This window comes from Centropristis striata, chromosome 17, assembly GCF_030273125.1.
Source record: "Centropristis striata isolate RG_2023a ecotype Rhode Island chromosome 17, C.striata_1.0, whole genome shotgun sequence".
In the NCBI taxonomy this organism is placed as follows: domain Eukaryota; kingdom Metazoa; phylum Chordata; class Actinopteri; order Perciformes; family Serranidae; genus Centropristis; species Centropristis striata.
Genome location: NC_081533.1, coordinates 15,847,509 through 15,873,101, shown reverse-complemented (window position 1 = coordinate 15,873,101; position 25,593 = coordinate 15,847,509). Strand labels below are relative to the sequence as shown.

The window sequence follows — 25,593 nt, the reverse complement described above, 5'->3', positions numbered from 1 at the left end:
AGGAGGGAGGAGGGGGGGAGGGGGAGGGTGGGAACGGTGTGAACAACAACAAAACAAAACAGACGAGCAGGAGCAGACAGATGGGATCGAGCAAAAAATGACAGACGACGTGTGAACAGACGTGGACACACACAGATACAAACACAGTGACAAATATAAAGACACATGTGGACGCATAGAGCCACATAGACAATGCATGGACACACACAGACACACAGACACACACACACACACACACACACACACACACACACACAGTACAGTAGCTTCACATACACACACACAGGGATTTTTGTGAGATGCTGCCAGTTGCCCAGATGGTGTGTTGGTAGTTGTAGTGGCAGCTTCAACGCATGCAGGCTCTATTAATAGAAAGAAGTTAGTGCGTCCAAAGCCAGAACCAGGCTGCACACCGGAGCCACAAGCCTCCAACTGTTACTTCTGAGCAGAAGAGTTCGACCAGGTTAACCCATAAGAACCCACAGTGACACGGGTGTAACAAACACTGTAGAACCTGATAATGTAATAAATTCCCGACAATGTAAAAAAATTTGCACTTGAGTTCATTGAAAATGTAATAAAACCTGATAATGTAATAACTTCCCGATAATGCAATAAAGTGCATTTCCCAATAATGTAATACACTTTTTTTACCAATAATGTAATAAAGTATAACATTAATGGGAGGTTTTTGATCAAATCAAAGATGGCGGAAAATTCAATATGGCCGAAAAACCCCATTGAGGATGCATTGAGCTCAGATTGGCCCAAGGGTTCCAGTGATACATCCTTTGTGAAAAACGGATGAACAGGTCAAAAAACACTCAATTATTTTCGCTGTTTAAACAAATCTGGAAAGGAATTTGTTGCACTATTAATGTCACAATTTTAATAAATGTTGTGGAGATGCAGAGAAAAAGGCAAATTTGTGTTTCTGTAAGCAGAAAAGGTGTCGAGTTTATTGATTAATTTATTAATAAAAACCACATCATAAATGTGTTCTATGTGGTCCACTTGGTCTGTGGAATATCCCCCATAATTTTCCTTTAATGATAACTGGGTCTGGGTTGTTATGGGTTAAACAAGCCAGAAAAAAGAAGAAAAAAAAAACAGCAAACAGAAAGTGCACTATGGACTCTTTAAACATTAGAAAAACAAGCTTTATCTAGCAAATGTTTGAAGAAGCAGTGATACAGCTGTACAAACCCAACTAACACTCCTAATAGGCCTGAAAAGGACTATTAGGAGTGTTTCTGCTTTCCACCAGAACATTAATTTATGAAATCACTTCATAGAGTCCATTTGGAGGATTTTAAGATTTTCCAGATGTATAATTAGCGATCTCGCTCTGAATGATAACACTGTTTCGATTAAGTCATAGAAATTGAGTTTGAACGGCGTGTGAAGCTTCTGCTGGTGTGAAACAGCTGGCTGATTAATCCTGGCTAATTTCACCTAATGCTAATTGATGGGCAACGTTGCTGTGAAAATACCAACGGCTAAATAAACACATGCAGTTAGAGTACTGGGTAGAGGGAGAGCTCAGCTTGGACAGAAATCTAACACAATGACTGTTAAAAAAATAGAAAAATTACTGGTAAAAAACATCAATTAAACTATGTACATCAGTGAAAACAAGCAACTCTGAGATAAAATATTAACTTTTTTTTTTTTTACCAAAGCTTTCCACTGAAATTTAAGAGAAAATTCTGGGCTCTTCTGTATAACTAAATGTAAAAAAAAAGGCTAAATCATTTTCTAAAAAAAGCTGAGCACTACAGTTTCCAGTGCAGTGGGTTCCAGTGAGTTGTTTTTGTTTGTTTGTTTGTTTTGTTTGGGGATGATGTGGGGAGGGGGAAGGGTTGAGGGTTTTTCTTTTTGCCGTCATACATTTCATATTCATGCCTTTGTTGTTTGCACTGGTTGTCATTGAGTATATCAACAATGTGCTGTACATTATTCTGAAAATAACAAACAAATTATTAAAAAAAAAACAAAAAAACTATGTACATCAGTGAAAATAAGCAACTCTGAGATAAAATATGAACTTTTTTTTTTTTTTTACCAAAGCTTTCCACTGAAATGTAAGAGAAAATTCCGGGCTCTTCCGTATACCTAAATCTAAAAAAAAAAGGCTAAATAATTTCCTAAAAAAGCTGAGCACCAGCTCAGCCAGTGCTCCAGTGCAATCTACTCAAACAGGAGCAAATAATGTATCTGCTGGGTATTTTTGATCGCAGATTAATGCACTTTTGGTACGATTGTGATTTAACCCTCACACCGTCCATGCTGCTGTCATTCACAGACTGTATAAAATATATAAAATAATGGAGGGAGCCACTGTGACATCACCCATTGGTTAGTGGAGCCAGAGGTGACCATATTTGGATGAGAGGGAGGAGCTATCATCTTTAACTGGCGCTCTCTTGGTTAGCAAGATGCATTTATGATTCAAAATGAATAGTAGACTCCTTAGAGTGTCTTTTGGTACAACTGAATAATGTACAGGACATTTTTTAGAGCGCCAAAATGTTACAAATTGTCACACTGTTTAAACAATCACCTAAGTCATTTTTTGTCAAAATTGCTTTTTTTGTGCCTAAATCATCTCCTCATTGCCACCTATGGTAAAATCTCTTACATCCTCAGTTGATCAGATCATGTGATTTCACCCCTTTAAGATAATGGCCTATGTCAAGTGTGTGACTTAAGCGGATTTATTATGCCTAAGTCAAAATAAAATGTGACTTAGGCAATTTTTTGAACATGCCTTTGTAACTTAAGCAAGATATGGTAACACTTTATTTTGAAGGTGTCTACATAAGAGTGACATGAGCATGTCATAAACATGACATGGGATGTGTCACGAACATTAATGACACTTTGAAGTAACATTAATGCTCATGATACTGTCATGTTTCTGACAGGCTTGTGTCACTCTTATGTAGACGCCTTCAAAATAAAGACAATCCCTTCTGGTCTTTTCATAGAATTTACTGACCATTAAAAAAAAACAAAAATAGCATGACTTATTCTTTTATGATAGCTCTAACTTCAGTTTCTTCCTCTGAACTCTTTCAGTTTAAACCTGCTTTCTGAACTTCTTCATCCCTTTATGATGAAAATAAGTCTCTGGCCGACCTCTGCAGGTAGTCGCTCTTATCTGCTGCTCCTTCTTTGGAGCCGTCGATAACTTGCCCCGCTTTAAAATTATTGCAGCAGCATCGAGGGACCCCGAAAGGGTTGAGAGGTACAGAGATTGATTGTGTCAGGTGCTGAGAGGTTAAAAGAAAGTAAGCCAATAAGAGGGCTCAGAGCCAAAGTCCCAGATCTGCAACACTGGAGAGCCATCAGTCTAAAGCTGTTACCATAACAAGTGGGGAAACCACAACAAGAGAAGCTGAAGTAGCACAGAGAGGGTTCCTACACATCGTCTATTCCACTCAAGACTTCTACTTCATAATTATCCAAATGGATTTAAAGATTTTGGCTGTTGTACACATGATATATTCCACAAATATATAGGAAAAATAACTGGCAAGCATCCCTTGTATTTCAAAGTGATAAGACTAACAAGGATTCAATTTAAAAAATAAGAAATGAGAGCAAATCTACAACATAAACATATCAAAACAATATTTAACTGTTTGTCGTAGGTTTATAATTTGGGGGATAAAATGTTTTAGTGCTTGTTATTGTAGAATTTGCAGACCTGTGTAGGTACCCTGAAAGACAAGATGAGTTACTCAGGAAAACCAGGACTGGGATCAGTTAACTTTTGGTATATTCAAGTAAAAAAAATAAAAAATAAAAGACACAGTTTTGAGAACATTTTGTCTATTCTGCTTTTAATGCATTTTTGTTTTTATTGGTTTAAAGTTGGAGAGGCTCTGAAAACTATAAAATCTATCAAAATCTGATCAGGGCTGTTGGTTTGTTACTGTATGTTTGCATCAAATTTGATCATATTTCATTCATATAGTCTTGAATAAGCAGATTAGTTGAGTTTTTAAGAGTTAAGGCCTTTACAAACTGGGAGAATAATTTTTTTTCTTCATACATCAATAAATTTTTTGGATCCGTTTTTATATTTTTTACTTTTGTGATTATTGTTCTGCAAAATAAGCACTGTGTACTGTCGGACCAAGGCAGATTTTCTGAGCTTTCACATCACAAATAAAAGCATCAACCAATCATGTTTGCGGAAACGACGTTGCCGAAATAAAAAACAAATAAGATAAAAAAATAAAGTTAACTGATCCTTCATCTCTGGGCTGTGCACTTGTTTTGTAGAGGTAGGGTTACTTTCATTACAGTATTAGAGAGACAACAACAGGCTACGTGGCAGAGCTAAAAAAAAAAAAAAAAAAAAAAAGCTACAAACACCCACCCAGTGCCAGGAACAACCACAAGTCGCTGGAGCTAGTCAGAGGGGTTAGTTAAGTGCTACGCTCGTGCTGCCAGCAAAGTCAAAAGGTTTTAGTTTTCAGTCTGTCTGGACAGTCAGACAGAGCTGGCTTTACCGGCTGCAGGTTGTGGACCGTTGTTACTGGGCGTGGCATTATTCCCAAACACAGCATCGAAATCTACAGTCATGGCTGGGACGGTCTGCTGCAGAGGCTGGTTCTCCAATCCTGAGGGATGCAGTTAAATGTGACTGATTAAAACCCTGTTTAAGCTGCTCTTGATAACTGTTGGACTAGCTTTTAAAATAGCTGCAGATAGATGCATCAAATTGTGATTTAGGTTGGGTGGAAATCGTGGCTTTTCTCTCGTGAGGATCCCACTACCTCCCGCTAAACTAATCCCATTAGATTAGGAACATGGACATTACAGTCTCCAGTGTGCTGCCATTGTTGCTGCCTAGTAACTTGGGATGGTGTGTAGGCTGTGGGGAATGTCAGGCTTTCAGAGGAGAGTTAAGCCTGTGCACGAGAAAATCCACTGATGCACCTTTTGTTTTTTTGTCTTCATCCACATCCCTGTCGGGGATTAGGGCTCGAAGCCTCGGAGAGCGGTTGTCTTTGTGGAGTCCACGAAACAGGAACAAAATTCACAAGACAGTCCAACACAATGTCTATTGTTACTAACGAACCTTTCAGGAAACACCACGGTTATACAGAAGGATCCAGAATTGGTAGCAATTACACACAACAGATAAGAAAATGGCGATCCATACCAACAACCATTTCCTATGTGACCTAACGAGCATCTCCATGTTTAAATGGTTCGGTGAGAAGATTGATATCACTGTTGGGGAAAAAAACCCACTGCCATTAGCAGGTTAGCTTGGCTTAGCATAAAACTGGAATCAGGAGGAAACAGCAAGCTTTGCTATGTTCAACAATCCACCTACCTGAACCTCTAAAGCTCATATCTACAGGCTGAAGAAATGCTATTCATATGTAACCCATGAAATCCTGAGCCAGGATGTCAGGTGACTTGGTTGGAGCAAGGAGCACGGGTCGGATGGATAGGTAAAAAAAACTCAGGACTTCCACCCAGGAGAGTACAGTTCGTGTCCGAGATTACCTAATTTATGTACCTGAATAACACAAGTTACATAACACATTGTCTTTTCCTTAACATAACCAAGTAGTTCAAATGTGTTTTTTTTTAACCAAAACCAAAACATTTTCCTAAACTTCACTTAAGTAGTTCAAAAGTACTTATCTTAACAAAAAACACTGCCTTTTCCTAAGCCTAACATGTAATTCAAATGTGCTTATTTTAACCAAAACCACAACATTTTCCTAATCCTAACTAAAGTAGTTCAAATGTGTTATTTTAATCAAAACCACAACATTTTCCTAAACTTAAGTAGTTTAAAAGTACTTATTGAAACAAAAAAACACTGCCTTTTCCTAAGCCTAACATGTAATTCAAATGTGCTTATTTTAACCAAAACCACAGTATTTTCCTAAGCTTAACCAAGTAGTTCAAAAGTACTTATTTTACCCGAAAACAAAATATTTCCTGAACCTAAACAAGTAGTCCAAAATGACTTATTTTAGCCAAAACCACAGTGTTTGCCTAAGCTTTACCGAATACTTCAAAAGTACTTATTTTACCCGAGAACAGAATCTTTCCTAAACCTAACCAAGTAGTCCAAAATGACTTATTTTAGCCTAAGCTTTATCAGTAGTTCAAAAGCACTTTTTTCACCAAAACCACAGCATCTTTTCTAAAACTTCAAATGTGCTTATTTTAACAGTTACATAACAAACTACGTATTTTCCTAAACATAACCAAGTAGCTGAAAAGTACTTATTTTAACACAAAACACTGCCTTTCCTAAGCCTAAAACATGTAATCCAAATGTGCTTAAGTTAACCAAAACCACAGTATTTTCCTAAGCTTAACCAAGTAGTTCAAAATTACTATTTTACCAGAAAACAGAATCTTTCCTAAACCTAGCCAAGTAGTTCAAAATGACTTATTTTAGCCAAAACCACAGTGTTTTCCTAAACTTTATCAAGTCGTTCAAAAGTACTTTTTTCACCAAAACCACAGAATCTTTTCTAAAGCTTCAAATGTGCTTACTTTAACCAAACACACAATCTTCTCCAAAACCTAACCAAGTAGTTTGGTTCTACACTCTATGTGCATCATTTTTTTTCTTACATTTTTAAGATAATTATTGTGGCCATGCAATAAGGACTAAGCCTCAGCACATTGGGCATGCTACCAGCTAACCATGTTTGATATTGTTTGATTTATTCGTATGAAAAGTTTTATGTGGGAATATGTACAAAACAATTTCTTTGCCAGGCACAGTCATTTCCTGGAGTTGGAACTGCGCAGAGCCAAGAAATAGTTTGGCACAACAATTAAAATGGCAAATTGTCGTTTCCCACTTTGGCTTTTGAATGGATTAAATAATCAAAGATAAAAACATGATAATTAATGAGCTTTAGAGGAGCTGCTAGGTGGATTCTGTTAGTACTGGACAGAGCCCTACGAGCCGTTTCCCCTCGTTTCCAGTGTTTGTGCTAAGCTAGGCTAACCAGCTGCTGACCGTAGATCCATATGAGAATCACATCAATCTTCTCGTCTGTTTGCCAGAAAGTGAATTGAGCATATTTCCCTAAAATGGCAAAGTATTCCTTTGGACCAATTTAAAATACATTCTCACGCCTGACTGAACATTTCATCAGTGTTTCCAACGTTTCCAGCTTTGGGCGTTTACTCAACTAAGCTGACTGAACATTTCATCAGTGTTTCCAACGTTTCCAGCTTTGGGCGTTTACTCAACTAAGTATCCTTTGTGTTGTTTTTTGAGGAAAGCTCCGGGGATCGTTATCTCAGCTCCTGTGTCAGAGCCACTGATGGCGTAAGGAGCCGATATCTGAGCTAAGAAGTAGCTCCGACTCTGAAGTCTGGCCAAACTCTTTATAAATGGCTTCAGCTTAATCCTCTGTCATAAAGCCAGTAATACTCAGCGCTAAAAGTGCTTCCAGATTCATCTATGTGCTACTTTTTGATTTGAGCAAGTTGATTTTGAGCTGAAATGTCAGCTTTTTTTCAGATAAAAATAGAGATATACAGATAAATAGTGGAGAGGAGGTTGTTCTGACTCCGGCACCTGGAAGCAGCAACACTTATAATAACTACATTATAATATAACATTCATTTTATAATCATTAATGCTTGGAAGGTAAATTGATAGTTTATTAAACTAGTTAATAGTTAACTGTTAAACAATTAAATTATGATAAATAATGTTTACTATTGTTAACAATACTATAATTTGTCATTTTAACAGTTTATTGTTGTACATCATTTTTATAATTCATTGGGTTGTTTTTTAAAATTACTATAAATAATTATACATATATATACACACACATACATACATACATATATATACATACACATATATATATACATATATACACATATATATATACACATATTTATACATATATACATATATACACATATATACATATATATACATATACACATATATATGTACATATGTACACATATATGTACGTGTGTGTGTGTGTGTGTGTGTGTGTGTGTGTGTGTATATATATATATATATATATATATATATATAAATAAATAGATTAAATTTATTATGATATACAACAAGATAAAGCAGGGAGTCTCCATGTTGTTTTTTTTCTTTGGATCAAATAATCGTAGCAGCTCTAGACTTGACTTGACTTGGAATACACTGTACAGTGAAGCTAATATGAGAAAGTCAATGTTGTTGCTCAGCATTTCTGCCACAGCCGCATTTTCCACCCTGACAAACAAGAGAACGAGGAGAGAGGCTGCTTGAATCTCATCTGACATTTTCTCAACCTGCTTTATTGAGCTGCTCGCACGGCTGCGGGGATTCATTATTACAGAAAATACTGAGAGTATTTACAGCGTAAACAGAGGCACCTGAAGCTTGTTTCGACTGTGTCTCTACACCAAGACACCGGCTGGGTCATGCAACATTAGTTTTCTGGAGAGAAGAGGAAGGGATGATGATGATGATGGGGGAATGGATGGTTTACATAAAAAAGACAAATGAATGGCTCGACAGATGGACGGGCAGACATGTGAATGACCGGCCAGAGGGAGAATATCCCCAGAACGCCAAAACACACAGTGAAAAATGACATACAGACTTTCAGCTCAGACATAACTTGATCTGTGTGTGTACGTGTAGGCGGCCGTCTGGCTTATTTGCATGTCTGCGGCTTCATATATGTGTAAATGTGTGTGTGTGTGTGTGTGTGTAGGTAGCGTACCTCCCCAGGCACTGTTGGCGGTGGAGATTGAAGGAGTGCTCTGCACAGCGGGGATGAAGGCCGGCTGAAGATCAAACAGGTCACTGTTCAGATTGGGCACACTGAGGAAAAGGAGTGGAGAGAGAGAGAGAGAGGGATAGAGAGAGAGCGATATATATATATATATATAGAGAGAGAGAGAGAGAGAGAGAAAGAAAGAGAGAGAGAGAGAGAGAAAAACAGATAGAGAGAGCGAGAGCGATATATATATAGAGAGCGAGAGAGAGAGTGCAAGAGAGAGCGATATATATAGAGAGAGCGAGAGAGAGACATATAGAGAGAGAGAGCGATATATATATAGAGAGAGCGAGAGAGAGAAAGACAGATAGAGAGCAAGAGAGCGATATATACAGAGAGAGAGCGAGAGAGAGAAAGACAGAGAGAGAGAGCAATATATATATGTATAGAGAGAGATCGAGAGAGAGAGAGAGCAAGTGAGTGAGAGAGCGTTATACAAATAGAGAGCGAGAGAGAGAAAGACAGATAGAGAGAGCAAGAGAGCAAGATATAGAGCACGCGAGAGAGAGCGAGAGAGCAAGATATAGAGCGCGAGAGAGAGCGATAGAGAGAGAGAGCCAGATAGAGAGAGAGATAGAGAGAGACAGATAGAGATAGAGCAAGAAAGACAGAGATCGAGAGAGACAGAGAGAGAGAGAGAGCGAGAGAGCCAGATATAGAGCGAGAGAGACAGAGAGAGCGAGAGAGACAGATAGAGATAGAGCGAGAGCCAGATAGAGATAGAGCGAGAGAGCGATAGAGTGAGTGCAAAAGAGAGAGAGAGAGCGAGAGAGATAAGAGAGGAAGAAGTTGAAATACAAAAGTGTCAAGTTAGAGAAAGAGGAGATAAAAAGAGAGATAGGGGTATTAAGAGGGAGAAAAAGTGTTGCGGAGTGGAGAAAAAAAGGAGAGAGAGAAGAGGTGAATGATGGAGAGAAACAAAGTAAATAAGTCAGCGACAGATAAAGAGAAACAGAACAGCGAGGTGTGGAAAGACAGATGGAGATAAAGCATTAATATTTAATCAATTGCGCATAAATAGCTAAAGTCACCAGTAAAAACGTTCGTTTGTCACAGATAAAGATTAATTCTCGCTCTCTGAAGGGCTGTAAAAACTTCCACGGAGCAATAAAACAGTTAGGAGCAGTAAATTCAGAGTGTGTAACTGTGTGTGCGTGTCGAGTTTAAATCCTGTACTGATTATCTAGAACAAATAGTCAAACTGTAACTCTATTATAGCTGGAATCAGTCAGTAGGTGTGGAACAAGGCTTTGTTTTGTTGGGGAAGGAATCTAAAAACAGCCTGCAGACTTTTTTTTAAAATTTAGTGTACACTTAAAAAGTGATAGGTTGAGGAATATATAAACCGCGATCCATATGTCTGTTTGTACTGTAATAACTATTCCTGCTATCATACACTGCTTTACTTAATTTAGCACTACAGTGGTAATAAGAATAAGAATTTTGTGAAATTCAACCCCATGTTTGACATCGTTAATGATCGATATTTGTTCTTCAATAGCAAATCAATGCATTTAGATTCTGTAAATACCTCTCTATGTGGCTGTTTTCATTGTTGGTGGCAGGAATAAAAAACACATATGCAGCCCAGCGTTACTGTTTATAACAGGGGTCTCAAACTCAAATTACCTGGGGGCCGCTGGAGGCAGTATCAAAATGACCAAAAAAAGACACAAAATTATCAAAAAAAGACACAAAATTACTAAAAACAGACAAAATTATCAAAAGAAGACACAGAATTACCAAAAAAGACACACACACACAAAAAAGACAAAATAATAATAAAAAAAAAGACACAAAATAACCAAAAAAAGGTAATTAATGTGACCTTCCACACACAACACGGTAAAGTGCCATTCATATAAAACTCACATTAAACTTTCATATCAAGGTGGGAGCCACAAAATATCGTCATGAGGGCCACAATTGGCCGCGAGTTTGAGACCCATGTTTTATAACCTTCCTGTACTTACCTTAAAATCCTATAATATGATCATTATATCAGCGGCATAAATTAATAATAGTGTTTATTGCAAAAAACTTCTGGGACAATATATTGGCAAAAAGTGAGCTTTTTTACTGCTGCAATTTCACATTAAAAGCCTTCAACTGGTAAAAAAACAAAAAAAACAACAACTCGCTTTTATTGTGAAACAGTCACATGAATTCTAATGTGTTTAACTATGTAATTATGTATCTGCTGATCTGTGATTATTATTCAGTATCTCAAAAATGTAGAGGATTTCAGTTGGTTAAAACTAGTGGAGTGGGAAAACGTGTGTGTGTGTGTGTGTGTGTGTGTGTGTGTGTACCTGTTGGCAGACAGCGTGGAGGTGAACAGCTCTGGGGTTTGTGTGATGTGGTTGTTGTTGGCGCTGCCGACCGACTGGCTGCTGGGGGAGGCAGAGGGAGGAGTCTGCATGCCAATCTCCTTCAGGCGCTGGTCCTGGTGGACACACACACACACACACACACACACACACACACACACACACACACACACACAGAGAGAAAGAAAAACACCACAATGTGATCAGGAAAACATTGGTTAAACAGTCATTTCCTATTGGAAATGAACCAGAGTTTTGTTTCTGGTTAACTCAAATCCTGGAAGCACATTCTTCTCAAGACAGAAATATTCTCCCATAGAAGAAAAAACAGTCCTGGAACTTCTTGTTGATGGAGATTTCATTGCAAATGTGCCCAATTTTGAGTAATTAAGAGTAAAAACATAAGAGACATTTAAATTAGTATCCTTTTGGTGATATTCACAAAGTTATTGGCTTTGGATTTAAGACTAAAAGCCCGGCCTGCATCCAATTGAGTTTCTAAAGGCAGTTTATTGCTGGTTTTTCCTGCCAAGGTTGCCCGGTGGTGTTGAAATCAGCATACACAATATATATAATGACAGACGATTAGTTAAAAGTACTTTGAAAGTAATTATATTGGTTTCTCCTGACAAAAAAGCTCTCTGGCGCTGTTTTGTGGTGAAGCTAAAAGCCTCTCAAACTGTATATGACCCTGTCCTGCTGAGATGCAGGTGCGGCTGAAATGCAGACTGCTGTTCTCTCTGGTGACCGAAATTAAACATCAGCAGAGTCCAGCCACTGTTAAAGCTAGACGAGGGGAAAAAAACAGCTTTCGGGTTTGAATTCTGCATCGTTTTCAGTTGATTCACTGTGATTAAATCAATACAAACAAAGCGGGATGTGCCAGTACGTGCATATTTCTTAAATTTAGCACAAAAAGTGGCAAAGTCCTGCTGTCTTTGTAGCGTCTTTATTTGAATATATGTCACAAGTTTTAATTACATTTAACATAGCATTTTTTTTTTGGTTTATGGAATGATGACTGTTATCCTGCAGAAAATACATTTTGGATCCATTTTTATTTAATTTGTTTTTAAACTAATGAATGCCGAATGAAAAGAGAGAAAAAAAACTATGCTGAGAGGTTGTTTTTTGGATTAATCTGCAGTTTATTTATGGCATAAATGTTTGGTCTTTAAAATGTCCATACCAGTTTCTCAAAGTCCAAGAGGATGTCTTTAAATATAAAAAAGGCTCATTTTATTAATTTACAGTTTCAACATGGTTAAAATTTGTAATTTAAGTAATTTACCTTTGTTTTTGAACTAGCATTTAATGTGGAAAAAAAAAAAAACTGAAAAAATTGAGAAAAAAAACAATGACAGTAAAGTGTTTTTTCCTTCATGTCAGCTCGCTCTGAGCAGTCTCAATGAATTTACCGTAAATATCACAATACAGGCGCACTACATTATATAGGGACGGCTGGTTTGACTACAGAGAAGCAAATGACGGCTCACTTGACCTCAGTCAAACTTCCGGGTCACACAAACCCGACAAATTAAATATTAAAATCAAATTAATTCCTGGTGCCTGTTTTTCCATTTCGTATTTTTGATCTGAGCCTAATATTGAAATATGACAAAACAAGCATTTTTTTTTCTCGTTTTTTTGTGTTATAATCAAAAACAAATAACAAAATAACCAGTCAAAGTTACTAAACAAAGGTAAATTACTTAAATTACAAATATTAACCAATATTAACTATGTTGAAACTGTAAATTAATAAAATTAGACATTATTACATTTAAAGACACAAATTCAGTCCTGGTTCCCATTTTTCCATTTCGTGTTTTTGATCTGAGCCTAATATTGAAATATGAAAAAACAAGCATTTTTTTTGTTTTTTGTGTTATAATCAAAAACAAATAACAAAATAACCAGTCAATTTTTCATTATTTGATTTTTGAGAACGAATGAAACACAGATTCTGCTGATCCAAGATCAACATTCCTGCACTTTGAAGGCGCTCCTACACATTTACAGTTTGAAAGAAAAATATCTCTCTTGCCTCCTCCAGACTTTCATTTCTTGCATGAATTTGAACATTTTGCTTCAGGGTCAGAGTGATGCATGCTGCTAAGTTAACAGCAGGGAAATGTGACTGTCAACAGCTTCTCATCACGCTGCAGCTTTACATGATTCTATACAACAACACAGTTTAACACTAGGTGAAAAAACAGTGAGTGTAAATATAAATAAAACGCATTAAATGTAGTAAAAGGATCCCATACTGTTTCCCCATTCACTTTATACAATAACATCAACCTGACTGCACTGTTGTACAGTCCCATATGTGACTACATTACATTTTATTGCATTATTGATTGATTTGATCATTCCCGCTGTTTTACTGCTTATTTCTTGGCTGTATTTCCCGCTGGATCTTATTACTTTTGCTGCTGCAATGACCTAATTCCTCCACAGGGATCAATACATTTGAGTATTATCATGTGGGAACATGTACTGGGAAATAACAACAGTAAAAAAAAAACAGGAAATCTGACTGCGTGCCGTTTGGTAGACGAGGAAAGCAATTCATAGTACAACAAAGGCGTAGATCTTTGAATGGATCGCCGCAGAGGGATCGGACATGTTGCTTTTCTCTACTTTATTTATACATGGACAGAGATGTTTTAATTCACTTTAACCCTTTATAAACCCTCCTCCCTTTGTTGTTGCTTTAAAGGGATTAGAAGAAGTGGTGTTCTTCACCTGAATACTGGGGACTGAATTTGTGAAGCAGCTCAGCAATGTGTGTCAAGTTGTTTTAGTCATAAATATGCCATAATAATGAATGAATGAATTGAAAATAAATAGTTTAGGTAGGGTTTAACTCTATGGAGTCTTGGATTATTTTGTCCATTTTTTAATCCTTTTCATGTCTTTTCGTGTCTTTTTTGGTCATTTTATGTCTGTTGTTGTGTCTTTTTTGGTCATTTTGTCTCTTTTTTTGTATTTTGTCTCTTTTTTGTCATATTGTGTCTTCAGTCTTTTTTGGTCATTTTGTGTCTTTTTGTGTCGCTTTTGGTCATTTTGTGTCTGTTGTTGTGTCTTTTTTGTCATTTTGTGTCTTTTTTGTCCATTTTTAAAAAATCCTTTTCATGTCTTTTTGTGTCTTTTTTGGTCAAATTGTGTCTGTTGTGTCTTTTTTGTCATTTTGTGTCTTTTTTGTCGTTTTGTGTCTTCTGTGTCTTTTTTGTGTTTTTTTTGTGTCTTTTTTTGACGTCATGAAGAAGTCGTGCTCCGGTGCTTTCACGGACTCCAGAGGGTTAAAATGAAATTTTGATAGAATCTCAGCCCAACGCTGTCCGACTTGGGAAACAGTTACGCTAATTAATCAACCTAGTAAACCTTTTAAGGTGTACAATGGTTCAGAATCTTAAAAGGTAAAGTCGTAGGTATGGAAATGATCCAATTGACTTCACAACCTCTTTCCACCTTTGAAAGAATCTGAGCGTATTAATAAACAGACTCTCCTGCTGCAGCAGCAGCCTGAGTCAAGCCGAGACCTCTTCATTTATATTCTGACAGCGTAGCGAGGGAACAAATGGGAACTGATGTTATTGTTTGGGTTAAGGCCCCAGCTGGACAGTAGCTGAGTGTGCTTGTGTGTGCATGTGTGTGTGTGTGTGTCGAGTCCATATGGACACCAGAGCTTGCAGACAGCTGGACTGGAGTATTTGGACGACCCTCGCTCACCCCGGCTCTCTCTCTCCCGTTTCTTACTCTGTTATGTTCTCACTCACTTTATCTTCCCTCTCCTTTCAAACTAAACCCAAAGGTAATCAGTGGACCTTGGCAGAAACAGGGCAACCAAGGGCACAGAGTAAACAGCCCCGCTAAAATCCAATCAACCGCACACACAAACAAACACGCGTAGACACACTGGCAGCGCACACTGTGTCCTAATCTAGCAGCATATACACATGCTTCATACACACACACAGATCAACAAAGCTCTCAGAGATACTGGCAACACTAGCAGACACATACTGGATCTCCTCTGCCAGGATGGAAGCATGCTTAACATGCACACACACACTCCCGCTGAGCCGCTGTGTGCCTGTTTTGTAGCTTCGCTGCTCTTACTCAATTACAGTTTGCTGTAAGGCAGGACTCCCCGGGCCGGAGCAAGAAATGTCAACACATTTTACACTTGACTTTTCTATCGCTCGGCTCGCCGCAGAGTCTCTCGGCCTTTATCCTCGACTGGAGTTCACCGAGAAAAGCAGAGTTGCTGGGAAATCTATCAGCAGTCTTGAGCAATAGCGCGGTGTGATCTTTACAGCACAGAGATGTATATAAATTAGGGTTCGTCCACTTTTTCAGTGGTCGAATTCAAGCACTTTTCAAGGATTTTTAAGGTCCATTTTCAAGCTTTTCCAGGACCTTTCAACGATTGTAACTGTCTTTTTTTGTCATTTTGTTTATTTTTTAAGTACTTTATTTTTTTTTCTGTCATTTTGTGGTCAATTTAAAGTAATTTTGTGTCCTTTTTTTGTAATTTTGTGTCTTTCTTTTTGTAATTTTGTGTCTTTTTTGTAATTTTGTGTCTTTTTTTGTAATTTTGTGTCTTTTTTTTTGTCATTTTGTGTCTTTTTTAAGTAATTTAGGTTTTTTTTTGTCATTTTGTGTCTTTTTGTCATTTTAATACTGCCTCCAGCGGCCCCCAGGTAATTTGAGTTTGAGACCCCTGCTCTACAGGGTTCGTACACTTTTTCAGTAGTCAAATTCAAGCACTTTTCAAGGACTTTCAAGGTCCATTTTCAAGCTTTTCCAGTACCTTACCACGGTTGTAAAACACGTTTTGGATGAGTTCTTCGATACTAAAAGGGGTAATTTCACTTCACCATACCACCAGCAATGGTATTACACTTTTAACAACTAAAAGTAGTTTGCTAATCTCATAAAACATACTGGTATGGGAATCTAGAGGCTAGGAGCAAAAGTAAGCTCACGAAAATCATCAAGCGGCAGCTGGTGGAACTAAACACGACCCAAACTAGGAGGAAAGAAACACAAATAGGCTACTTCAGGAGCCCTCACATCCACTAGGAATTAGAAAAACTCCCTTCAGTAAGAAGATACAGGGTAGAGCAACAAGAAACATCTCAGAAACAAGACGCAAGCGGAGCGGTCTTCATTTCAGATAAGCTATAGATCAGGGATGGGCAACTGGAGGCCCGGGGGCCACATACGGCCCGCACCCTCACTTGAAGTGGCCCTCAGTACAACTACATGCATTTGAGCATGAAATCTTAAAAGTGCAGTGTTAAAATGCACTAAATTACTTCTTGCAATTAATGTTGGTCTGCTGTTCTTGCACTAAAAAAATAAATCACAGTAAGTGGTTATTTTTTATTTGTTTCAAACCTTTTGTATTCCTATTTATACTGTTATACATGCATTTGAGCAAGAAATATGTTAAGTTACTGCACTGTAAACATATTTAAAATTGCAGTTTCATCATATCTGGTTAAGTGAACGGTCCTATATGTGGCCCTGTGGTAGTGTTGATGAAAAATTGTGCCCCCCTGCAGCATTTAAGTTGCCCATCCCTGGTCTACTGCATTGTAATTGGAGTTAAAGACTCATTTAGACACGTTATATGTTCTATATCTGGATATCCTATCAAAGAGAGAATACATATTAAAGGAGTGCTGCACTGATCTAACGTATATGAGTCCATTTTTATGCTTTGGGGAGCAAGATTGCAAATGTGCAAAAAAGTTGTATAAAGCCGTTTGTGGCTCCAGAGGGAGCCGAGTGAAGTCCGATCAATCTGCACAAATCACATGTTAATACCGGCTGTAAATGGGGCCGAAATCTAAAATGCATCGCTCATAAATCCTGAGAGCTGCTTCAATCAGAGTTAGAGGGGAGGAAAAAGGGGCACAGCAGTAACTATCAGACCTGCTGCTGCTTTTGCTGCTTCCGGCCTTTCTGCTGCTGCGGCAGCACCGAGTCTGACCTCCTGATTCACAGGTGATTTGTTATAAAAGTGTAAAATCTGTTACCTTAAGAGCCTGCAGTCTGGCCTGCTCCTCCTCCAGGGCCTGCTGCTTCTCCTTCTCATCCATGCGGCTGAAGGACATGCCGGTGGAGGAGAGAGATGAGACGGCGCTGGACAGGGTGGACGCTCTGAAAGACATGAGAAACACTCAGGTCATTCTGAATTATTAGCAGTTAGATTTAGGCTTATTTGTATGTTTCTTTTAAAGAGTTTGGGTGTGATATGTTTCAAGAAAACTGGCGAGCAGGAAAATATCCATCTGAACCACCAGAGGGTTTGAATGGCCCGTGTTCTTTAATATATATATATATACATATACATATATATACACGCATGCATATATACATATACATATATATACACGCATGCATATATACATATACATATATATACACGCATGCATATATACATATACATATATATACACGCATGCATATATACATATACATATATATACACGCATGCATATATACATATACATATATATACACGCATGCATATATACATATACATATATATACACGCATGCATATATACATATACATATATATACACGCATGCATATATACATATACATATATATACACACGCATGCATATATACATATACATATATATACACACACACGCATATATACATATATATACACACACATGCATATATACATATACATATATATACACACACATGCATATATACATATACATATATATATATACACACATGCATATATACATATACATATATATATATACACACATGCATATATACATATACATATATACACACATGCATATATACATATACATATATACACACATGCATATATACATATACATATATACACACATGCATATATACATATACATATATACACACACACACACACACACACACACCCCAACTTCTAGCCATGATTGAGCTGTCCTCATAGAGCTGCAGGATTTATATATGTATTCCAGTGAAAACTGAGGCCACAGTGAGTGAAATGTGACAGGAGCAAAACCTGGTGTCAGGTTTCAGAGGGATACGGTTTCTACCTGGTGTCTGCGTTCAATTCCTTGGTCTTCTTGCCCTCCAGAGAGGCCAGGTGCTGCTCCAAAGCCTCCAGGAGGCTGCTGGGGGCCTGAGAGAGAAATAAACATGAGGAAAGAAAAAAAGGGGTAAAGAAATTCAGGAATCAGGCAACTTTGGGAGAATCATTTCTCTCTGTCTTTTTCTCTCATATGCACAAAAAAGACCTGCCTACACATACAGCAGCACTCTCTCTCTCACACACACACACACACACACACACACACACACAGAAACACAGCACCCAGAGTTAGTTGGTCTCACAGGAAGGTAACAGAGTGCATCAGGCTCCAAGAATAGCCATGGCAACATGCAGCAAACACTCACACTGTTAGCAGGAGACTCAAAGGAGAGAGAGAACAAAGGAGGAGGTTGAAAAACAAAGAGCGAGGATAAAAAGGTGGAGAGTGAAGGAGAGGTTGCGGCACTTCTTCACATGAAGAGAGGGCGATAGTTTTTCTGCCCTTTCTGTCATTTTTCCATTCAAGCTTCCTTTTTTGCCTCTCCGTCTTGCTTATCTTGCAGCGTCCCTCGCACCGTGTGCTCTTGACATACTTGCAGAATGAGTGCCAGGGTGCCACTTGTCACCGCGTCTCTGCTCCGGTTCAAAGAAATCACCTTTATTCCAAGTGGGGATTGAGATTGAACTAATCTTTAGTACTTTCCAGGAAAAAAAGGCCAAAGGAGTGTCTGAAATGCTCTTTGTTGTAAGATGGCATAAGGCAGCTGCATTAAATTTGAGCTCAAGCGTTCTGGAGTACAACTTAGTGATCAAGTTACTTAGGGATTGTTGCTACGCTACTGCAGAAAAACACAATTCAGCTGTAATAGTTCACATAGCGTCTTCAGCGCTCGTTAGGTGTCTCATTAATGGCCGAAAACCACGGGAAACAGGAGGCCAGACAGCTGCATTATTCACTGGTTGTTTTACACAAACGTACAAACCAAACACACAGAAGAAGAAGAAGAAGAAGTAGAAGAAGAAGAAGAAGAAGAAGAAGAAGAAGAAGAAGAAGAAAAGGAAGAAGAGGAAGAAGGAGAAGAAGTAGAAGAAGAGGAAGAAGAAGAGGAGGAAGAGGAAGGATAAGAAGAAGAAGAAGTAGAAGAAGAGGAAGAAGAAGAGGAAGAAGAGGAAGAAGAAGAAGAAGTAGAAGAAAAAGAAGAGGAAGAAGAAGAAGAAGAAAAGGAAGAAGAGGAAGAAGAAGTAGAAGAAGAGGAAGAAGAAGAGGGAGAAGAAGAAGAAAAAGAAGAAAAGGAAGAAGAGGAAGTAGAAGAAGAAGACGAAGAAGAAGTAGAAGAAAGAGAAGAAGAAGAAGTAGAAGAAAAAGAAGACGAAGAAGAAGAAAAAAAGAAGAAGAAGAAGAAAAAGAAGAAGAAGTAGAAGAAGTGGAAGAAGTAAAAGAAGTAAAAGAAGAAGAAGTAGAAGTCAAAGAAGAAGAAGTAGAAGAAGAAGTAGAAGAAGAGGAAGAAGAGGAAGAAGAAGAAGAAGTAGAAGAAAAAGAAGAGGAAGAAGAAGAAGAGGAAGGAGAAGAAGAAGAAAAGGAAGAAGAGGAAGAAGTAGAAGAAGAGGAAGAAGAAGAGGGAGAAGAAGAAGAAGAAAAAGAAGAAAAGGAATTCTACTGGAAGTAGAAGAAGAAGACGAAGAAGAAGTAGAAGAAAGAGAAGAATAAGAAGTAGAAGAAAAAGAAGACGAAGAAGAAGAAAAAAAGAAGAAGAAAAGGAAGAAGAAGAAGAAGAAAAAGAAGAAGAAGTAGAAGAAGTGGAAGAAGTAAAAGAAGTAAAAGAAGAAGAAGTAGAAGAAGTGGAAGAAGTAAAAGAAGTAAAAGAAGAAGAAGTAGAAGTCAAAGAAGAAGAAGTAGAAGAAGAAGTAGAAGAAGAAGTAGAAAAAGAAAAAGAATTAGAAAAAGAAGAAGAGGAAGAAGAAGAAGAAATAGTTCAGCTCACTTTTGGCTGAGCAGAGAGGAGAGGAAATTCTTCCACTGAGAAAATATGATGACAACGTCATGTCTGTGTCTCCATCCACAAGAATGCAAAGTGTGCTGTCAGACATGCACGCAAACACACACAGACACACACACACACATTTGGGAGCGTTTTGGCTTCTGGGTCCTTTGCGGCTGGCGAGACGGCGGCTTCTCGCCAAACTGTTGCCTGGTTGTTAAAGAAACAGCGAGTTGGAGGAGAGAGAGGCCATCTTTAACTGTCAGAGGCTCTGAAAAGATGAAAAGAGGACCGTGTGTGTGTCCGGTCAATATTAGCTGTGACACACACACACTAAGTCGGGCCTCTGTCTGTCTTTTGACATGTCGTGCACTGAAAAAAGTCATTTTGACCCTTAGTAAATGTTACATATATTATTTAACCCTTTATCAGGCAAAGAACTATATTTGGTAGTTAGAGTCAGGTAATATTTTGAGAAAAAAGCTACAAATTTACTAGATTTAAAGTGGCAAACCTACAAAAAAAAAGTCACATATTTACGAGAAACAGTGGGGAAAAAGTAACTTTTTTTCTCCCAGATTCACCACTTTAAATCTCATAAATCTGCACATTTTTTTCTTGTAGATTTGCCACTTTAATCTCGTCAACTTTTTTCTCAAAATGTTATTTTCGTATGTTTTTTTTTACACATTCTGTCTGTATGTAATATCCTCCAATATTCTCTAGGGTTGAAATTTGGAATTTGCAAGTATTTCAATGAGTGCCCTATTAAGGGTTAAAGTAGTGAATCTGGGGGGAAAAAGTTGCTTTTTTCCCACTTTTTTCTCGTAAATCTGGAACTTTTTTCGCACAGATTTGCCACTTTAAATCTCTTAAATCTGCGACTTTTTTTTCTTGTAGATTTGCCACTTTAATCTAGTAAATTTGCAACTTTTTTCTCGAAATATTACCTGAAATTACCAAATATAGTTCTTTGCCTGATAAAGGGTTAAGCATATTTTAATAGAAATTATGTGTTATTTAACTCCACTTATAAAATACATGTAATTTCAACATATATTGTCAGAATTATGACAATCTTATTTTATCTAATTAAATGTAACTCAAATTTTTCATTCCATCCTTATGATTCTGGTTGACAGAATCTGAGCAGTGTGTTTCTGCTTTCTTGTGTTGTATTCATATATAATTCATATATATTCATATATATCATATTAAAGTTGGTGGTTCTCTGTCATGTATGATAGCTAAAAAATATTTAATTCGAATCAACTTAAAAAATGTACAATTTAAACATTTTAATTGATCTGAAAGAGTACAATATATTTAAAAAACATACACAATTTATTGAAGTTAATTTAAAGTGGGTTTAATTGGATTTACTAAGAAAATTTTAGTAAAATGAACTCAAAATAATTGAGAAAGAATTACATAATATATGTTTTTAAATTTACGTCCAGTCCAGTCAACATAATAAAAACATCTAGATTCAGATAAGATTATTTCGTGCAACTACTTGTCATAATAAAATTATGTTCATTCAACAAAACATTTTTTTTGAGTGTGAGTGTACCTTTTCTCTAAAGACGAACTTTTTAAAGGGAGGGAAAGAAGTCACCCCTGCTTAAAAAAAGCAAACAAAAAAAAAAAGAGAATCTCCCCTTTCTTCTGTCTCGTTTCCTTTTTTTCCACAATGATTACCTGGGTCATTCACTATTAAAGAGCCTCCGCCATGCGTTCTCAAGCAATGATGTTGTGCATGACAAATAAAACATCATCTCAAAAGGAGGAGGGAGGAATTTTAATGAGCGAGACGAAACCTGGTGCAGGGATTCTTTCATGCAGATGTAGACGGAGGGGCGAAGCCTCATTTTCTATTCATGAGGTTTCATGGCCTTTTGCTTGTCGTGCCAGAGCTCTGTGTGCAATTTGGTGTGTGTGTGTGTGTGTGTGTGTGTGTGCGGAGAGCTACAAGAAAGCCACCTGAGGCCGACACACACATATTGTGCCCGACACCATATTGCTCCACACAGGAAAAGGGAAAAACAAGAGCATGCCTGCGAGTGTATGAGGTGTGTAGAACCTGATAATGTAATAAATTCCCGATAATGTAATAACCCCGATAATGTAATAACCCCGATAATGTAGTAAAAATCTACACTTGAGTCTATTGAAAATGTAATAAAACCTGATAATGTAATAACTTCCCGATAATGTAATAAAGTACATTTCCCAATAATGTTATACACTTTTTTACCAATAATGTAATAAAGTATAACATTAATGGAAGGTTTTTGATCAAATCAAAGATGGCGGAAAATCCAATATGGCCGAAAAACCCCATTGAGGATGCATTGAGCTCAGATTGGCCCAAGGGTTCCAGTGATACATCCTTTGTGAAAAACGGATGAACGGGTCAAAGTTAATAAACATTCATCTTTGACCTGTTGGTGGCGCTAGAGCTCTAATGGGTGGTCTGCTGTTAAATTATTACAATATTGGGAAATTATAACATTATCAGGACTTGCGAAATGAAGGCTAACCTGATAATGTAATAACCTCCCATTAATGTAATAAAGTGCATTTCCCAATAATCTAATATACTTTTTTTTTTTTTTTTACCAATAATGTAATAAAGTATAACATTAATGGGAGGTTATTACCCTTGGGCCAATCCGAGCTCAATGCATCCTCAATGGGGTTTTTCGGCCATATTGAATTTTCCGCCATCTTTGATTTAATCAAAAACCTTCCATTAATGTTATACTTTATTACATTAGTGGTAAAAAGTGTATTACATTATTGGGAAATGCACCTTATTACATAATCAGGAAGTTATTACATTAGCAGGTTTTATTACATTTTCAATGGACTCAAGTGCAGATTTTTATTACATTATCAGGGTTATTACATTATCGGGAATTTATTACATTATCAGGTTCTACAAGGTGCGTTTTTGCACACACACACACATACACGAGCATATAGGGTTGTTCATGCAGGGGTTAAGCAGGTTGGAGGGGGTAAGCAGTACAGTATGCAACCCACCACCTACAATGTATGATCCTTTTGTTTTCTGCGACAGGCGAGGGAGAAGAAAAACGTCTGTTTAACGACCACAGCCAACTTTTTTAGCAGTTGTACTATGAGTTCAACACCCACACAGTCCATCCACATGCCGTTAACTTCGAGCTTTACACTCTAATGATTTTCAGTAACGCAGCAGCAAGGTCACATTTCAGGGAGGCTGTGAAAAGTTACAGTTAGGTCCGTCTGTAAAGATTTCCTGAGGCGGAAAAGCTCCAAAGTGCCAACTTGTCAATACAAGTATGTGCTAAAGTAGCCAAAGTTTAGTAAACCTTAAAGTCCAAGCAAGGCTGCAATTGATGGTTGTTTTACATTTTTAACCCTTTATCGGGCGAAGAACTATATTTGGTAACTTCAGTGGATATCAATGGGGTCCCAATGTCTCTTTGTTTTATCATAGAACCACATGGATTTCTTCCAGCTAATCAGCAAAGATCAGGCTACATCACAGACGGTGACACCATGACATCTGACCAATCAGTATGATAATAATATAATAATATTTAAAGAAGAAAGTTGCAAATTTACTAGATTAAAGTGGCAAATCTGCGCGAAAACGTTGCAGATTTATGAGAAAAAAGTGGAAAAAAGAAACTTTTTTTCTCGCAGATTCACCATTTTAAATCTCATAAATCTGCATATTTTTTTCCTCGTACATTTGTCACTTTAATCTCATAAACTTTTTTCTCAAAATATTACCCCCCTCCCCCGGGAGGTATGTAATATGTAATATCTTCAATTTTCAGTTGAACATATTTGATAAAGGATTAGCAAACGATCACATTCTTCGGTCGTAATATAACTTCCATTCCTGAGTATGTGACGCACGTTAGTTTCAGTCAGTTAAAATAACTCAGTGCTGACTTTAGGTTTCAAATGAGACATAAACGGAGGTCTCCAGGGTCAGACTCCTGTTTATTTTATTGTTATTACTGCTGCCACTAGAGGTTGCTGCTAAGCTTTCCTTTGAGATCGTATTTCAATCAATTTCAAATCAGTGTTTGATGAGAAACATTTTCGTGTTTTACTTCACTGTAAAAGTGAATTTTTTTGCGGTTTGGGACTGTTGGTTGAACAAAACAAGAAATTTTAACTTGGGCTTTCAGAAGATTATGATGGACATTTTCATCTGCAGTTATGGAAAAATTATTAGACCACTCTTTTTCTTCAATTTCTTGTTCATTTTAATGCCTGGTACAACTAAAGGTACATTTGTTTGAAAAAGTATAATGTTAACAACAAAAATAGCTCATAAGAGTTTAATTTAAGAGCTGATATCTAGATATTTTCCATGGTTTTCTTGATAATGATTTTGGTTATTATCAAGAAAACCATGGAAACCTTTAGTTGTACCAGGCAATAAAATTAAATAAGAAATTAAAGAAAACAAGGGGGGTGAGGGCTGGGCGATATATTTTTTAAATGTGATATGGAATTAGACCATATTGCATATATCAATATAGTAAAATTATTTTTTTTCTTTCTTTATATATAAATGCTGCCCTTACTAGGGTTTGTCATATTTAGTTTGTGTGAAATGTTCGTTATTCTTTTCTCATATAAATGTATTTATTTCGGAAAAAGATTGACCTATTCTATTTCATAGGCTTTTTAAAAAAAAAAAAAATTTAAATGGAGCTTTAATTTTTTTTAAAGGTACTCCTGTTGTTATACAGTATTTGTGTTAACTTAAATAAAAAGTTTTAATAAAACTACTTGTGACATGTCATATTTATATTTATATCATCATTTATATCATATTTTTATACTTTGACTGAACATTTGCTCTCACTTTGTGATAAAATATCAGGAGAATTATCGTATATCGATATTCAGCCTAAATATATCAGGATATGACTTTTGGCCCATATCGCCCAGCCCTAAGGGTGGGCTAATAATTTTTTCCATGACTGTATATCTGATATTTAACAAGCAACTAGTCCGTCAAAGAGACAATAATCAGCAGATTTGCTTGTAAATTGCAGCCTTATTACTGACACAATTCCTGCAAATTAAACCAAATCCACCAATCCATAAATCATTGCAACACTAAACTTGACGGAGCCACAGATGACAGTTCACAGTATAATGCTGAGTTTTAAATGTCTGATTCCACATAAAATCTCTGTAACAGCTGAACCAAAGATATAAACAGTCTCCTTGAGGTCCTCCAATAAACCATTAGGGGACTGAAAACCACGTTTGAAGTCGTTCCTCTGAATTCACAATAAGATAAGAAAGCAACTTTATCCTTGAAGATTAAAAAAAACAACTGAAATCATGGAGTCTATTCCCTGGT

At 37.1% G+C, this 25,593-nt stretch overlaps 1 protein-coding gene across 4 annotated transcripts in view; it reads right to left on the bottom strand.

Moving 5' to 3' along the window:
* si:ch211-200p22.4 (phosphatidylinositol-binding clathrin assembly protein) overlaps positions 1-25,593 on the bottom strand; it is a 140,715-nt gene that overhangs the window by 38,078 nt on the left and 77,044 nt on the right. For 3 of the 4 annotated variants that reach the window (XM_059354317.1, XM_059354319.1, XM_059354316.1), the window contains exons 9-13: positions 18,233-18,318; positions 17,197-17,320; positions 11,123-11,256; positions 8,754-8,854; positions 4,524-4,634 (exon numbers count right to left, since the gene is read on the bottom strand). In XM_059354317.1, the coding sequence (XP_059210300.1) occupies positions 4,524-4,634; positions 8,754-8,854; positions 11,123-11,256; positions 17,197-17,320; positions 18,233-18,318 (556 nt within the window). The remainder of the gene's footprint in view (positions 1-4,523; positions 4,635-8,753; positions 8,855-11,122; positions 11,257-17,196; positions 17,321-18,232; positions 18,319-25,593) is intronic. The other variant, XM_059354320.1, reaches the window with a different exon arrangement.